General features: G+C 30.0%; 1 protein-coding gene across 1 annotated transcript in view; it reads right to left on the bottom strand.

Moving 5' to 3' along the window:
- LOC143240512 (ubiquitin carboxyl-terminal hydrolase 9X-like) overlaps positions 1-19,552 on the bottom strand; it is a 144,622-nt gene that overhangs the window by 71,952 nt on the left and 53,118 nt on the right. Inside the window, 9 exon segments of the mRNA XM_076483046.1 lie at positions 4,402-4,539; positions 7,499-7,610; positions 8,839-8,967; positions 9,201-9,508; positions 10,972-11,086; positions 12,289-12,392; positions 13,793-13,864; positions 17,693-17,744; positions 18,927-19,014. Of these exon segments, the coding sequence (XP_076339161.1) occupies positions 4,402-4,539; positions 7,499-7,610; positions 8,839-8,967; positions 9,201-9,508; positions 10,972-11,086; positions 12,289-12,392; positions 13,793-13,864; positions 17,693-17,744; positions 18,927-19,014 (1,118 nt within the window).

The following is a 19,552-nucleotide window of genomic DNA, read 5'->3' as shown; positions in this document are numbered from 1 at the left end:
AGGTGTGTTGGATACCAATGGCTTCAAACAACATTTTGTGATTGACTGGCAGTCTAACAATAAGCCAGTTAACCTTTTCACAATGGGTTGTGGATCAAAGGCCATGTCATTGTGTTTATCGACTTGCATTAAAAATTTTACTGAACTACCATTTTAGGAATTTATGTAAATAAGTTTCAAATCAAATTCTAGATTATAATTCAAACTTTAATGTTATATTCGAGTTAATTTCTTAATTAGAAAGTTAATATTAAAAGAACATATATAAATATAGATTTTTGTGAGTCACAAGGTATGTTGAATGCAGCATTGTTTAAAATTAGATGCTTGTGAAGTCAAAATACTAAGACTATAGTTTTGTACAAATTAGGAACTCAAATAACTAATATTGATAAGCAAAAATATATGAACCTCAAATCTTTTATTTTGTTGAAATATGGCTTATGTGCTGAATGTTCAACTCTTTCCATTTTTTGAAATGGTCCATTGTATACTCTTACTACAGTATGCAACATGTGAATAACCAATTGACAGAGTAGAATATCTCCAGAATGATTTTCTCAGCCATTTTAATCTGTGAAAAGACTACCATATTTTTTCATCCAAGATTTTAAGAGGTATGTTGTGTCTTTAATCTGCTTAAAGTTTCATACTTTTTTTTTTTTAGACATAAACACAGATTAGTTACTAAGCCTAATAAATTGTAGTGGAATTCTATAGTATCAGTGTAGTTATTTATGATTTTTTAGTTATTAAAATGTATATATAAAACCTAAAAAAGAAACATTGTTGGATTTCCTCCATGTGTGAATTTTTAAAAGGCTTAGCAACCTATGTCCAGCAACAACAAAGTTCAAAGGTCGTAATGAGAAGAGATAATTGTTTGCTTTACATCTTGATTTATTGTTCTATATTTTAAGTAATAATCTATATACATACAAATAAATGTATAATAATTGAAATGTGACTATATATTACAAAATACTGGTGTACAAAAGCGTAGCTAAGACATGGAAGACTAATAGTCAGTTTTATATTATTGTATTCAGTAACATGAATACATGTACACTGTATATGGTAACATGAGAGCACGTTCAACTTGTCAATCCATGTATATAGATTTTTGGCATTATGAGACATAAGCTACTTAGACTAAACACTTGTATTTTATAATATGTATTCATTCCAGAAGGAAAAAAGCATAATTTATATATATATATATATTTTTTTTTTATGATGGTTACAAAGTTGGTCAAGTGATGGACCAATAGTTAGAGTACAGAAAATAAACAAAATACAGTGTCTTACTGAAAACAAATGTTTAAAATGTATTTAGGATGTTTTAGAGATTATGCAAATAATATCTGAGATTTTTTAGAACAAAGAATAGTTTTTAATCGTAATGTATAATAACTTTGAACTCGAGACGAGTAATAAAACAGACTCGATATTTTCACAAATAAATCTTTAGTAAAAATATTTCATTAAAATTCTGATTTTTTGTGCTCACAAAATACTTGTATTTTTTATTAAAGTTTACAAATTTTGTGAAGATACATATGCTGTATCAAAAGTTATAATGGAAATACTTAACGTCTGATGAACTCGTGTACGTTATACCGAGCCCATAGCGAAAGGGTTAATTCTCTCAACAAGGGCTTGGTCAATTTGACTGACCATGTGATCTCTTTGTTCTTGTGTAAATTCTTTACAGATTTATTAGTACTAACTTTTAATGTAGTATGTATATCTCAAAAAAAATTGATAGTCTTTCAATTAACATTACAAGTCTTTCACATACAAAAAATGATTTTTTTTAGTAAAGTATTTTTAATAAACTAAAATAAAGATTTGTCCACAAAGATACTGAGTATTCATTTCAAAGAGTCTGTGTGTAAAGTGAATTTCATGTTAAAATTCAAATTTTTATTCTCAAAAAATCTCAAATTTCCTGTGTAATCTTTAAAACCTCCTAAATATATTTCAAACATTTACTCTCAGCAACATTATCTGTTATTTTCTCTATTTGACTGGCCTCATAATCGCAAAAAGAATAAACAAAACACGAAAAAATCTAAATTACCTCTTTCTCCTAGAATGTTTTCAAACTGTAACCTGAAACTACATTTGTTTATCCTACATGGTTTATAACTCGTAACAGTACACATTTATTTATAATTAACTTTTATGCTTTTGCTACCCATTTAATTGTGATTAACTACTATTTGCACCACTGTAAATTGTAAACCACTCAAAGAACAGAACTCACGTTATTGTATCAATTACATTACCCACGAGCTGCTTGAAGGTGTGCCTTGTGAAACATTTTCTATCATATTATTATTATTATTTTACTTTGTCTAACCTAAAAAGATCCATATTTTTACATCTGAATTACTTACAATGTAATAATTTTAAAAATATGAAAAGCAAAAAAATATCAAATTTTTTTTTAGTGTCAATAACTCTTTATACTAATTGTAGTAATGCACTGAATTTTTATTTACTTAAATAATGCACCAAAGATCAGAATACTAACAGACAAAAGGTAGACAATTTCACATAACTATCAATTGTTTTTGTTTTTCTGTTCTAGCTGTGTGACAAGAACTGTTACAAAATTATCCAAGCTGGTTGTTATCTTTCCTGTTGGAACAATGTTTGTACTAACAGTGAAATTTATAATTTCTGTTCAGGAAACATTACGCATCTTATGATAGATGAAAGCCTTGGCTTTCTATTGGTTACAGATACCATAGAGTTAAATACAAGAGAAAGCTAATAACAAATTCTGAAAGACAAGATGAAATAGGTTGGGTTTCAATTTCTATTTGATAGCTCTGTGACCAAACAAAATTGAGCACCCTGGATGGTCCAATAGAATCAGATTATTCGCCATGAAAATGTCCTTTGTCCTGCAGGCATTGTGGACTGCAGCATTGTCCAGCTGAAAGATCTAGTCATTTCCACACAAGCAAGGACCTTCAATCAATAAGGATGCTCTCTCCAAAATGCCAATGTAGTCAGCTGATGTTTGATGCCCCTATATAACCCGAAGCTCCATTGTTCCATGGAAGAAGAAAGCACCCCAGATCATGATGGAACCTCCTCCACTGTGTCGTGTAGAAAATTTATCTGGTGGGATATCCTTATCATGCCAGTAACATTGAAAGCCATCTGGACCATCCAAGTTAAATTTTTTCTCATCAGAGAACAAAACCTTCCACTTTTCTACTTCCCATGTTTGGTGCTTCTCAGCAAAGTTTAATCAAGCTGTTTTGTGGTGTGAAAGGAGGTGTGGCCTTTGAAAATCTTTACGGTTTTTAAAGCCTTTCTCTCGTAGATGCCGTCTTACTGTTCTTGAGCTGCATTCTGCATCCGTAAGGGCCTTAATCTGGTTCGATGATCGGCTGGTGTCTTACCGGATACCCCGTCGAATCCTCCTGCTCAACGCTGGCAAAATTTTCTTGGGCTGACAACTTGAAATTCTTCCTTATATCCCTCAGGGTCTTTGAAGAAATTTGCAACAGCAGGTTTACTATGCCCAATCTCACCAGTGATGGCATGTTGAGAGAGACCTTGCTTTTGCAGCTCGAAAATTCTGCCAAATTCAAACTTATCTTTTTAGCCTTTGCCATGTTTTTACCCAATGTAACACAGGAGGTGTCAGTGTGAGATGTTGACAATGCTAATGCTTGAACATAAATGACTAAATTTCGTTGTGTTTAACGATTAACGCTTTGTTTCAGTATGGTCTTAAACTTTTGGCCAGCTAATATTTAGGCTAATTTCATAGTGTTCACATTTTCCCTATTAAATGCTAAAAAAGTTTTTTATTTTTATTTTTCCTTTTCTGATTTTCATCTTTCGAAGCTCTACTCAAATAAGTGGTCGAGTCTATCAATACACAATGCTTTTTTTTTTTCTTCATGTTAATTGACCTTAAGATTTTGGCCAGCAGTCTATAATTTATATTTTGTTTATAATAAATATAGATTTGTAAGCCTATCTGTAAACCTTCCATTAAAACTCCAGCAAAGCCAGGAACCTTCACTAGTTGAATAATAATAGCAATATCATGATTACAGTATTAAACATTATGCACCACTGTCTTGAGTCAAAAATATAATTTATCTTCAAATTCAAAGGTTTTTGAATATTTTAAAGTCAATTTTGAGATGAAATAAAAGATAGGAACAAATAAAGTTTTTATAGCTTTTACTGGAACACACAGAAAAGATATAAATCATTCCATTATTTCTTTTTACTGTAGAAAAAAATCAACAAACTCTAACTAATTTCAAAATATTGATATTATTTATTACACTCTCAATAAAAAGCTAAATTAATTTCACATAATTCTCCATTTTATTTATAGTTTCAACTGATAAGAAAACATACCACACCAGGAAGGCATCCTTCTGCCTCAACATTTGGACCATCAAATGGATTTGATGGAGAACCTTCAGAGCTGTCTGAGCTAGAATCAGGAGATGATGGCATGTTTGTGTTAGCCTGAGTTAGTTTTGCTGACAGTATCTGTATTTAAAAAAAAAAATTCACATATGTTTCAGAAAAAAACAGGCAAAATAAATTGCATAATTTTTAATACCATTTTTAAAAAAACTACCAAACAGACTGTTTAATCTTTATTACTTTTTACCTTCTTTAATTACCTACATTTTTTAAGCTTCTACATATTATGATAACTCTTTCATGCTAACATGATAGCCAAACAGTGGATTTGTTGGATGAAAAATTAATAATATAACATAAAAGTAGTGAAATTTTAAAAACAGTTACAAAACATTTCAATTGTTTTTAAAACATCTACAAGAGTATATAGACATTTAACCAATTAGATTACTATAAAAACAAAATGAATTAAGATGAGAAAAAAAAACGAGCAGCTTGATACAACCTGTTCTGTAAGCAGGTTCAATCTAAAAAAATTTTATTTAAAAAAAAATCCTGGCAGTCACAAGTGTAACTATTAAATAAGATAAAACCCTGATTATTTCTCTTGGAAAATATATTTACCATACAAACATGATATTGTTTTATTCTAAATAAATTAAACTCCATAAATATCACACCAAACCATTGTGCTCAACCATACAATGAAAGGAGAGGAAGAGATTAGTACAACAGAGGAATTGAAATTAGAAAATGCACGTGAAGGATGAAATGTTAAAATATTTTGAAAACCAAGAAGGAAACAATTACTTCTGCACATTCTAAAGTTAGAATTAAAGTCTACTATAGTTATAAATTTATGATACAGAGAAAAATTTCAGAGAACTAAACAAATATAAACCTACAATTATAAGGCTGATAGTTGGAATTCACTAGAGAACTGAAACTGAAATTTAAAATAAATATAATATAGGACTATCTCTTGAATATCTTACAACTTCACATTTTTTCAAAGCCCTAGACAACATGAAATAAAGATGAAGATTATTACCCTCTTTTACTCAGTATCTACTCAACAGTAACAATATTGGCCATTTCATGTTACTCACCCAAAGAAAACATCCTTGATTTCAACAACAATAAAACATTTTTTCATCACATATGACTCAAACTGTTCTCAATAGATAACAGTTGATGCATATAAGTAAATATGTTTAATATCAAGCTTAATTTTTGGCCTTAATTCAAACTGTTTAACATGTATACAAATGTGATTATCAAGTTCTCTTTAATCTACTATCATCAAAATGAACCATGGTTCAGGTTATAGTACAAAAACTCATCCCTGAAAAAAGAATATCTTGCAATTACTTCATCTGTAAAATTCACTCTCATTTTATAATACAAATATAATACAATTAAATGCCAGAGAGAAATATTGGAGAGAATGTTGCAAGTAGGCATGGCAAGTGGGTTTGATTTTTCTTTGTGTTTTTTTATATCTAAGCTGAGTCGGACTAACTGCTGTGTTCATAGAGGGGAATCTAACACCTGACTTTTGCACTGTCAATCAGAAAACTTATCACTCTTCTAATGCAGTGGCACTTTTGATTTTATAGCTTGTAGATTCATAAACAAATAAGATTGAAAGCTATGAAACATTTGCTTTGCATGAGCTATAACTACATTATAATAGGAAATTTACATTAAATTATGTACTTCTTGAAGGTATGGTAAATAAATTACAGAAGAAAGTGGATATCTAAAGAGCAAATGTTACATTTCTTATACTAGGGTGAGATGGAAGATTTCTTGAAGTATTTTCTAATCAAATTAAGCATTTAAAATGTATATAATTTAAATTAAATTTATGAACTACATTTTTATTTGTGTACCATAATAATAAAGCAATTTAATTAAATTTGAAATGTATCTAAAAATTCATGACATGAACACTTTGACCTACCCATAGTTAGAAGGTTAATATGTTTCAGTATAATTTTCTTTCATGTCTTAAACAAAGTTCTTTGATTTGGAGTGTAAAGAAATAATACATTGATTAGAGGATAAACTCATGTTAAATTTTGCTTCATACTGAGACAGCATATCTACTAATTCATAAAGGATTTTAGAAAAAATTAGCACTTTTTGAAATGAGACTATCAATTTATTATTTAAATGTTAAATATCTGATGGAAGTTCATGAAAAATACAGCTCTCCTCAAACACAAAAACACACTGAAATTCTGCAATGATGTACAACCCCAGCAAAATACCTCATGTCATACCTTATAAACCAAAAATCTGTTTCAAGCTAATTAGCTACACCTTCAAAATACTGGTCTCTGGTAGGAATAATAAAGGCCTACCTCAGTACGTGTGTAATTGTTCTTGCAAATCTTTGACCCCATTCCAGTTCTGTTTTAATTGCAATTTAACAAAATACAACAATATTTAACACATGCATATTGTCTTTTAAAACACTTTTCCCTTCATAACACCAACCAACACATACCTACACTCTTAAGAAACAGTTAATGTGAGACATATAGATGTCCTGCTGAAACTGAACAAATGCATTTTAGACAACTAAAAGTCAATAAATGGTACAAACACACATTCAGCACCACCTGTTTTTCAAATGATACACTTCACATACATTTTGATCCAAGATTTGGAATCTATGTACTTAAAAACAAAGAATGTTAGTCCCACTGACTAGATAAGATACTTTTTTTTCAACATAGGGATTAAAGGGCCATTCTTTGTTGTGAAAGCTACAAAGTATACATTTTTTCATGCACATTACATGACAATATGCAATACACTTTGGAAGTTTTTTGTTTCTTCAATATACAAGGATAAGAGGGTTTAAAGAAATCTTTTTCTCTTAGAAATTTGATGAAGTACCCCTTGAGTACTAACAACAAAATACAGGTTTTATTACAACCACTTTCTACAGTTTTACTGAGTTTAAACTCAACTTTAAAAAAGTTAACGAAAAGTCTCAACATGCAAACAAATTATTGCCTCAAGAAAATCTTACAAAGTGAAAGAATAAAATAAATAATCACAGCCTTACCAATTTATCTCTCTGTGGAAGTTGGGATAGTAGTCTCTTGTCATTAGCTGGGTCTTGTAATTCTCCATTTATGAAAAGTTCAACTTTCACATGAGGATTATTTCCTTTCACTCTAGGACACATAGCCATGTAACATAAATAGCAATAACAGAATGTAAGTGATTTTAAATAATGGTCCCTTATTATAGAAAAAAAATAAAAGAAAAAATAACATTCTGTAACACTGACAAAGTTGCAGTATAAGAACAGTTGTGTCTCCTTCCATACACAAATAAAAATCTAATGTTGTGGACTATACAAACAAAAGTAAATTTGAAATAATCCAATAAAATGTGGGATAAGACTTAGTAAAATGGCCAAAAACAAAGATGTCTAAATCCATCTCAGGTAACTTAGCAGAGCTACATGTAATGTTTTTCTTTGATAGATTTGTTTTAAAGCAAAGTATTCACAATAAATACACTGGAAATGGTGGCAACTGCTTGTTGTAGAAAAAACACAAGTGTAGAGGACAGTATTTTTAAAGACTTTTGTCTTCAGGTCAGTGTTTATAAGCTGTTGAAGGTCTTTCATAGTATCCTGATGGACTATGGTGGACATTAGTTGTTTATCCCTGATTCTTAAATACACTGTTGCCCAATAAAGGCTCCAGTAAGAAGGCCAAAAGCTCGTAATAAAACCATTTTAACGTAGAGAAAAGTCTGTGCATAATTCCACATGCAAGGTTTAAACTACCTGTTTTAAATTCTAAATCTCAAATTTAAAATACAAAAAACTAACCTTTTAAACTCAGTTTTTCTAACTGAAGTTTTATATTTATTTACATGAATCTTGGTATATGTATGTATTTTAATTTCAAGTATCAATTTGACATAGTATCCAATAATTTATATAACCTACAGAACTTTTGTAAACATTCTAAGTAATATTTAGTCACTTATATACAATTATTTGGAAACTTACTTACTACAAACTAGTATTAAATGTGCATAAATAAAATTAAGAAATATTTTAATTTATTCTTTCAAATTGTCTTACAATAAAATCTTCCACCACTGAAATAGTAGGTTGGTAACTCCAAATTGCTCGAAAATATAATTAAAATAGGATTCTAAAATACAATTCAACATACCTAAAAACTTTCCTTTTACCACTGATAGGAGTTTTGAAAAATATTCACTTACAAATCACTTTGAACATTATAGCAAAATCAAACTACACCAGTTATACCTCTAAATCACAGCATTAACACTTTAGAGTTGTAGAAAAATGAGGCTTATGCAAGATTGCTCTCTATTAAAGTAAATCAGACCTTAGTTTGCTTGTAAAATAAAACCAACCTCATAAGTATTTGCCGTCTTACAGAACCAAGAGTGTCATTTGTATGAGTCCAAACATCAAGATCATCTATGTGATGTCCCTGATTAGGAAATCTCACTGTCAAAACTATATGCTTTCCACGGTGTGCTCTAAAAAACAGAAAATTATTATACAGAAATGTGCAAAAACTCGAATTGTTTTGTGCATATTAAAAAAAAAAAAAAAAACCAAATTATAATATTCCAACAAGATACAATTAAGACATTCATAAAGAGCTGAAATTCATTCTTTGTTATATGTGAGAAAAGTAGTTTAAGTATAACTGATGCTATGCACAACAGGCCCCATGAAATTACTATCATATATTAAAATATCATCCAACCTGGCCATGGGTAAAATGGCTCTCTCCTCATCATAATCACCATCACACTGGGCTATGTATTCATACAACACCTTCAGCACCCTTATCATGCGTACTGTCTCTTGTTGTTGTCTATTTAAACTATCTTTATCTTTTTCAAGGATAGAAACTGTATCATAGGCTGCTTTCAGGCGATCCATACAAGACTGGATAAAATCTTCATGAATAGCAAGCTGGCTAGCCTGCAACCTCGGACCTAAATTTGTGTAAGTTTCTTTGAGAAGTTCTATTGCTCTGTTAGCAATTTCTTCACCACTACATAGAACAACCTAATGTCCAAAAAATAAAAAAACACTCTTACTCCAAAATCAAAAGACTTGTACAATGCGCCTCGTCTTAAGACACAGCATTATTCTATATTTTTAGTATCAGTTTGTCTTTATCCATTATATACATTAATAATATATTTACATTTTAGTAATTAATATGAAAGAAAGTTCCACTGCTTTCAAAGTATCTTTCATCTCAAAAATTAATTTAATGGGTATTACACCTATATCAGGGTTCATATAGACTTTACAAAAGAGAAATTCCAACACTCTCAGATCCCGTCATGCAGCATTAAATTTGCATTGTTCTGGCATTTTCTTTCGTCAAATATGCCCAACAGGAGAAACTGCAACAGTCTAAGATCTCATAAAGTAAGAGATTCACAACAGAAACTTGATTTCAATAACTAAATTTATTTATTTTTATACAAATTAGTTATTTCATGAATGGTTTGTTGTTAAAATTGAGATTTAAGGTTTTCCAGGACTTGATTTATAACCAGACATTTGTACAGGATTTCTAGACATTAAAACTAAATTTAATATAAACTAAGCCAGTTATTTCATGGATGATTTGCTATTTTTCTAGAATTTCTAGTACTGATTTTTAAGGCTTTAATGTATGCTTCATATATCTGTTTCTAAAATTTTTTGGAAAAGCTACAAAATAAAAAAGGTTTTCTTTTGATTTTCTATTAACTAATGAGTCACACAAAAAAAAATCAGAAATGCCATCACTATTGCAATTAATTTCAATAATTAATGCTGGGATTTCCTACATATTTTATGAAGAAACTGACAAATCTGTTGGTCAATATTTTTTACACAGACAGTTGTGACAGGCAAAAAATAAAATTACCGGTTTCACCTTTAGATACAAATTAGCCACTCAAAAGATGTCCAAAGTTATATTTCATTTTGGAAAAACGTAGTTGGTAATCCCAAGCTGATAATATTCTACACTTTTCACATGATGCTCACACTGTGTTGAATTTCAGTAACAAATTAAGTCAAACTGTAGTATGAAATAACATGTTTTTCAAATCTGAGAGAGTACAGGATTTCATTCAAAATAAGCTAAAATAAAGTAACTTACTGTTTTTATTAATACATTATAACAAATCATACTTACTTTTATCATAATTTGTAGCTTCTGTGTGTACCATTAATTAATTATGCAACTGTAAAGTTTCAGAATGTCTAAACACAAGTTTGGTTGGAGACAAATTAAGGAATCTTGTCAAAAGGTCTTTTACAACAGTTCCACTTTGCACCAATAAAACAAGTTTAAGAAAGTGTGATTCAGTATTTACATATTGTAGAATGGAAAGTTTATAAATTTGCCAAGTCTTTTACACCTTTTAATTATAAAAGAAAATATAACTCATCAAAATTAACAAGATTATACAAAATTTCCTATATAAAGGAGACTACAGTACAAACTGTCAGTTTTTTCCTCTTACCTTCCAGAGGTAGTCTAAGCCAATCAATTCTAAGTCATCCATCAGAAGTGCTCTTCTCTTTGGTAGTAGTTTTTCTTCTTTCGAATTAACTGCTTTAAAAAATCTATCAAAACATCTGAAATACAATGAATATTACCTTTAAATCTGAATAGAATTATTTAAGATGGATGTCATGAAATAAGAACACAAATAAAAGTTACCTTAATGTATCAACAAGATATTTCTTGTTTAACCTGATTTATATCATTTAAATATTCTGACGCTCCCAACAAAGGTGCACTTTAACCTTTTCACGATGGGCTCGGTATACACATTTGCACATGCTAAGTATTTATACTATAACTTTTGATGCAGTATGTGTGTACTTTCACAAACTTTGGAACACTTTTAGTACAGATTGCTAGTTTTTATACACAAAAAAATCAGATCTGTTAACAAGGTAATTTTACTAAAGATTTGTTTGTGAAAACAGAATCTGTTTTGTTACTAATCCAAGTGTAAAGTGATTTTCATGTTATGATTGAAAACGATTCTTTGTCCCCCAAATCTCAATTATTATTTGTATGATATCTAAAACCTCTTAAATATAGTTCAAACTTTTTTCAGTAAAACATTATATTCTGTCTATTTTCTCTATCCTAACAATGTGTGGTCTGTTAATTTGACCAATCTAATAACCACCATAAAATATTAGGAAATAAACATAAATTATACTTTTTGTTTTATTCTAGAATGACTACAAATTATAACACAAAAACGCAAATGTTTAACCTAAATAGCTCAAGTCTCATAATATTATATATTTATTATATTGACCTTCCAGTTGTGCCTGGCTATCATTACATAATTTGCATTAAAGTGGTGCATGTACACATGCACTCATTTTACTATTAGATACAGTAACAAGTGCATTTGCACTTATGTTACTATATTCAATAGTTTTAAACTGACCTTTAGTCTTTTACAAGCAGTACTAAATTCAATATTCCATGATTCATATAAATCAATATTTACTTTTAAATTAAGAAATTAACTAATAAATAATATAAAATTTAAATTATAATTACAATTTGATGTAAAATAGAAGGTTAATACAAGTAAACAAATATTGTGATGACACGACCTTTGATCTATGACCTGTCACAATAGGGTTAAGACATCTTTTACCCAAGAACAGAATTCAATAATAAAACAGCAGGATTTATCCTCAGTTTAAGTGAATTCCAAAATCTTTGAATTTGGGAACTGAGCTCAAACAAAGAAAGACTACTATAAGGTAAGCAACTGAAAATTAAATAATGAAAAGAAACAACTTACTTCATCCCACTTTCAGTTAAAAGACATGGATCTAAATGAAGAATGTTATTCTCAAAGAAATCTCTGTTGATTTCAGGATCAAGGTCTGGTTCTTCTCCCATTAACTAAAAACCCATTAAAACAGTCTTATTTCTCAAACACACATAATGTATGCTCAGTTCATATGATTTAAAAAAGCAACAGTGAAAAACAATAAAAATATAAAAGAAAATTAGTATATCATTACACACTAAACTATGACAACATTACACTCTGGAAACACCAATTAAATACAAGTTACTCTCAATATCAATCCATATTTTCATTAAAATACATTATTTTCACTACTAAATAAAAAGCCCTTTTCATAGTGACAAAAGCATACTTTTAATTATTTCAATGTAAGCTATACATCACCTTGTTTCAAGTACAGTATACTTGATGAGCTCTGAAAACTACCTAAAGCTCATATTTAATAGTTCTTGACTATGACTTCCACATTAAAAAATTTCTATAATTTCAAAATAAATGTTTCCTAAAATTATTTTTCACAACGACAAATTTCACTGATTAATTTAATATTCAACTTAACATATTTGTATGTTTCTGTGTTCCATTTTGTTGCCTAGAATATTTTAGTTCTGATCAATGACTCCAGTATCTTGTTACAATAACTCCCAATGATGAAATGTTAATTCTTCTCATGTGAAACAATAACTCAGTTTGTACATCTCACTTGTTATTAAAATCCACTTTAAAAAAAAAATCAATCCTTCTCCTAAATTTCTCCTTGTTTTCTAAACATAAAAGTTTTCCAAATATTACACACTCCAAATTAACTATTTATAAGATCAGTTTATAAACTTTGATATACAGCAGTAAAAATCTCTACACAACCATCCAAATACTAAAGTATAAAATTTGTAATAACACAACTTGTCAGTCATATCTCAAACTATCATGTTTAGTTATATGGTACTCTTATTTTTCTGACAGTGCCACTTAATATTCAAAAACCTGAAATTCACAGATTTATAGAAAGATTAATTTAAATAAGTATTTAAGACATATTTTAACATAAATCCTTTAACCTTATATCAGTAGTTAATTCAGCTGGGGTTATAGATAATTTAAGATTTTTTATTTCTTACACTTTCTTTTGGCCAAAACCCATTCTGGTTATAGTTAACTTTTTTTAAAATATTTCCCTAAACATCCTCTGCTATTTTATCAATATAAATGTAACCAATTTCTCCTTTAAAATTGGGCCAATTAAAAATTGAGTCATTCCATGCCAACTCACCAAGAAAAAAACAAACTTTTCCCAGTTCATGCCATAGATTTTCTTGAATAAAAATTCAAGCAAAAAATTGAGTGCATAAACAAGATCCATTTTAGGTTTAATAGTAAAAGAGATTCAAATTTTTTGTAATTTACATATAAATCATGCTGTCACAATCAATAACTACTATCAATTAGAAATAATCTAATTCAGAAGTTTCAAGTCACAATCTCTTCTCCTTACCTTAGAAAACCATTTAAAGCAAGCTTCTCTGTCATTTGTATATACTGCATTTTCTGCCAAACAGTTCCAAATCTAAAAATTGGCAAAAATCCTTTATAAAAGAACATTCTGAAAAGTTAAATGCTATACTCAAATCTGATATATTTAATACATGTGAAGTATCATATTTAAAATTACTCAATAATTAACACTAAATAGTAAGACGACTTATTTGTCACATATGTATATTCTTTATACTGTTAATGTACTTAATGTCAAGGAAAAACTACTCTATTAGGATTTTTTTAACTACCAACAAAGATTGAAGATATAAAAACAATTACTGTTGCAGCACAAATTAAAAATTAAAAAGTCCAATCCTCAAATAATTTCAAGTCACTTTGTTTTTACTTTGGTGTTTTCTGATTTCATTATTCTATTGAAAAATAGAATTATTCAATGCAGAATTAACGAAAATAAAATTTGTATTACTGACAAATTTAAAACTGAGAAATGTTCTTTTCAAACCATTCTTTAAAAATTATAGGAAAAAATGCCAAAAGTTTAAAGGCATCAAAAAGTATAGCAGGTGAGAAAATTAATCATAATGTAATAATCCAAAAAAATCAGTGATGCTGACTTTTTACCTACATCTTCCCCAAACTTAGATTAAAATATAATGCCTTCATATTGGATTTGGGATAAAAAAAAAAAAAAAAAAAAAAAAAGAAAGTGGGATATATGTAATATTGCTATGAATATTAAGGCATTTTTCTTCTAATTTTGGATTGTTTTTATGTCATTATTCCTTATTATCAACAATGTAAATATCACAATGTAGTAAAAAAAAACAAAGTATGCTACTAATGTAGTCTGTAAGATTAGATACATCACCATGACAAATAGCTTGTCTTTTATAAAGTAGTTGAATGTTCCTGTTAAGAAAATGTGAGAAGAGGTAAGTACCTATTGGAAATATATTTCCAGTTTAGGAAAATTATAACTTCTGATACAGTACTTCCTTTCACTATAGCCATCTGTGTGAAACCAATCTAGCAAGATACCTCCATAGTCAGCTATCTGAGCAGTGTAGAATTGGTAAGTGGTAAGGACTTCTACACTCCATTAGAAGAAAGGAGGTAAAACGAGCATTGAATAGTCTGAAGAAAACAGACAAAAGTCAGGTGTGAAGTGTGGGATGCAGAACTGGCAATCGTGGATGATGAAGGAGGGCAAGAAATAAGGGGAAAAAGGTGAGAGGGAACAACTGGAAGTGGAGTAAATGAGGAAGTCATGGTTGAGCGAGTCAGTAAGGAGCAATCAAAAGGACTCTCCATGAAGAGGTATGGATGAGGAATACATAAAAGAACTTGTTCAACCAACCATGAAAGAAGTCGCCTACTGTCAAAGCTCAAGGATGGGAAACAGGGGACCAAAACAAAGATAAGTGATGATTGATTGGGGTGATAATTGCATTGATATGAGAAGTACTCCACTTATTGATAAGCCACTGAAAAACAAGAGAATGAAGACACTACTCCATTGGGTAAATTTGGTTAGGTTGAGAAAGATGATCCACAAGGTTGAAAGAGCCTAGATATGTGACACTCCATCAAATGAATGCAATGATTGTAGGCCCAAAAGACACGATTCAAGGTGAGAAAGCAGAGGGATCTCAACTGGATGCCCTCTTGGTGATAGATATGAGACACCACTGTTGAATTGTCAGAGTGAATCATAATCAACTTATCCCTGCAGACAGGATGAAAATTATCCAAAGTGCAACAAACAACAAGTTTGAGGACATAGATATAAAGAGAACATTCCTCCACAAACCACTGGTCCCAAAGCCAATCGATGGTTCACCTACCCACCCTAGTTCTAAAGGAATGTATCCATCAACAGATGTAAATCAAATCATGGAGAAAGAAACAGAACACCAGCCAAAGCATGAGTCTTGTCCAAGCACCTTTGGAGATCATCCATAATGTAGGAAGGAAGGATTATTGGAAAACCTAAAGAATCCCAAGAAAGGTTCCACTGGGCATGAAGGACCTCATATACCAAGAGGTATAAGAAGAGTCACTGAAGACCAAATCCCTAAAAGTAAAGGAGCAGACAAGGTATTTTGAATGGCCAGTTACTGAGAACAAAGCTGAGGAGAAGAAGGTTGGGCTTAACTGAGATGGATGTTGAAGAAAATTCCCAAAATAATGAAGTACAGGGTTTGATGATGGAAGGACTTCTCCAATTTTATTAACTAGCCCATCTGAGCAGTTTCAAGGTATTGACAATTATGTCATTCTAATTCCTGTTCAAAATGAGCAAGAAGAATCCAGACATTCATATAGAAGTGAAAATACAATCTAAGTATATAGAAATGTTGAGCAAAGGTTTGCACCACCTGACAAATATACTTCCAGCACTAAATCCAGCCAAAATGGTTGAGTGCAAAAATGGCACACCACTCCATGAAGGACAAACAAAAAATAAGGATCAAGTCATCAGAACTATTGCTGGCACGAAAAAATTGTGCTGCACTGTCACAAGAAACAAAAAACAGTGGCACCATGGGAAAAAAAAGTACAGGTAAGGGTTGGTAAAAGGAGGATTGAGAAACAGGAAGTGGTGTCACACTTGGATTCAAATGGGACAAACTAACCAACAGATGGAGAAAGGGTAAATTGTTGTTGGACTGAAGTGACCCTGAACTTCAAAGACTCTAGGAATTGTGTCAAACACATAACATCTCAAAAACAGGTCCATAAGAAGGTCCCATAGATAAGGAGCTGGGAGATAGGTCCATAACAAAATGGCATCTTTACCAATGAGGTCCCAACGAATGGGAGATTTGAGACTAGCCCCTAAACAATTAAACTAAGGTAAACAACTCTGAAGCAGAAATAAAATAAAAGAAAGATTTCTGAACTCAAGCACTGTCAAACAAGATATAACGGTTCTGTAGTGGCATATAGAGGGAGTCACATGTATCACATGATGGTGGTGCTTTCCTAACAGCAGAGAGATGACATGTTGATTTGCATGAGACATTAGAATCTTTGATTTGAACAGTGAGGGCTGTGGAAAACTTGTGGCATGAATTATTTAAAAAAAAAAAAGTTTGTATGTACAGGGCAGCACAAAACAGGAAAAAGCTAATCTTGTGAACAGAGGAAAGTGTCATTTCAGAATTTAATCTGTGAATTAATGTTAAGTGTTCCACTGTCCACTTTTCAATAAATAAATTAAATAAATGAATTTACTCACAAGATAAAAATGCTTGTAATTAGTATAGCTCCTCAAAATTAATTAATAAAGCAAAATGAAGCATCTAATACCTTGTTTTTTTGCAAACCATGATTGTGTACAGTTGACTCCTCCCATACACACAATTGTTTATCGTAATGTCAAACAAATGTACTGAATCAGATTTTGAACATGTGCATTTAACAGAACTATCAAAATGTTCTGAAAAAACTCTGTACATTACAAGTGAGCTAAAATTACAGCAGTGAAAGAAAAAGTGGGGTTGCAACACAAATAGTTTTTATTTGGTTTATAAACATAGGTATCTTTGTGCCAGAAATAGATGTGTATTCAATCAGACACTGTTAAGTGTTTAGGCTCAGGCAGTACTTGATAAAAACAATTATAATACTTAGTACCATTCCGTAAATTTACACTGAGATGTTCTCAATCTCTTTTTTGTTCTTCCTTATTTTTTAGGCTAATGCTAACTAGTTCTTACTAATTCTGAATGTGATCCATTAAAATAATTCAAAGAACATGATTAAACATCTATATCTATCCAAAACAAGATTGAGATAGTGAGGACCAAAAATAATAAAAATTTTTGAGAAAGCATAGATAACTAAGTCACACAAGTACAGTAAATGAAAATAAAAAAAATTCATCACATACCTGCTTTGCCTGAGGTGCACATAGCCACAGCTGTCCATCTTTCAACAAGAACCTATCACAAAAAATAATAATACAATGAAATCTGAGTCTAACAAAGGATTCTCTTTCTTCCCTTTATATTCAGAAAATATAACCAGCTGAAGTAGGATTTCTAAAAAAATATATTGTTGAACAAGGTCTTATATTATGACACTGTTTTTTAAATGGATAATGCAGGGAAAATACCTTCACACAAAAATTATAATTAAACAGTTTAATTTTAACTTAAAAATCATAGAAGCTTAATAATTATATCAATGTGATAAAATAAATAGCAAACATATTTGATATATAAAATGAGTCAACCAAAAATAGCCTAAATATATTCTGTTGATCAAAAGGGTATGATGTCTACTAAGTGATACACTTAATGTAATGAGAAACAAAATCATAAGTTTTCAGTCAAATTCTTTACAACTGTTTGTAGCCTTTGCTGATGGTTTCAAATGTTAATGAAATCTTCTTCTCTAGCTTTAAATGACAGTCCTGACATCTACTGAACACAAGAAGCAACAATAAGATTAGAATTTGTAACATACTAGACAAGTGACTATCATGTGATACATTTTTATTATGATATAAAAAAACGTTCTGAATAATATTAACAATTTCTAAAAATTACTTACATTACAATAAGGACATATATCCAGAAAGTGTTTAATGTTTTACAGAATTTCACAAAAAAACTTTGTATGTATTTTATCATCACCTGCAAGTTGGTCATTGATTAGAATTTGAACTTGTATGTATTTTCATGCAATGTTCAAACCTGCTTCTTGTTAAAGACATATACAGTTCACAATGTAAAAAAACTGGTTCCAGCAGAAATATTCCTACATGGTAAAATGTCTGACCTTGCAATTTATTAACTGTGATGACAAACACAAAGAACAGGAAGGACATGGGCAAATCAATAAAGGTATAACATCTTACAAAACATGTTTATGAAAATTTTAACTAAATATTTGAAAAACTTGTGTATTTTAGCATCACCTATTGGTTTATAATTTTTTCTTCACACAGACAAACTAACGTTTATGTACATATACAAAACTGTTGCAACTTTTGTATGTGATCTTGTGCATTAACTTCTTAGTCAATGTTTATATATTAGGACTGGAAGATTAAGTTATATTTTGTGTCCATAGATAAGAAATTTAATTATAAACTTTTCTCTTTTACAAATAAATCTTACCTGAGAAAGTTAAGCCGTTCTTGGACTTGTTGGGCATGTATATATCTACTGTCTGAAGAAAGTGCATTGGGATCAATCTCTGGATGTTCTGAAATTGAAGGTTTCCAGTTCTAAAACTACCCATAAGCTTTTGAATTAATTTCTCTTTGAATTTAATTATTTGCTATTAGTTTTTATATTGGGCAAAAACTTTTCTATATATATATAAAAAAAAAAAAGAAGAAGAAGAAGAAGAAAGAGGTCAGTCTTTAGTTATAATTTGTGTCAGTGTAATCTTTAACATAATTTCAATGACAAACATTACCTTACTATTCCTTCTCATATTTTGGGTTCAAACAGTATTTTGTATGTTTTTTAAAAATTAAAAACTATATCTTATCTCATAATATAGACAAAAGATATTACATTGATAAAAATAACTTTTGTCATTTTAGAGCTAAGACTGAAAAATAAAAAATTCCAAAAATATGCAACACTACAAGTTACTCTAATACTTACACATAAATTCATCCCTAATCATATGTCAAACTGTTAAAACTACCAAATCAATGCATAAATTTTTTAAAATGGTCTATAGAGTTGGCTATTTATATGGACATTTTCAAAGAACAAGAAAATATTTAATT

This window comes from Tachypleus tridentatus, chromosome 13 (genome assembly GCF_004210375.1).
Source record: "Tachypleus tridentatus isolate NWPU-2018 chromosome 13, ASM421037v1, whole genome shotgun sequence".
Lineage (NCBI taxonomy): Eukaryota > Metazoa > Arthropoda > Merostomata > Xiphosura > Limulidae > Tachypleus > Tachypleus tridentatus.
This window is presented reverse-complemented; position numbering and strand designations above follow the sequence as displayed.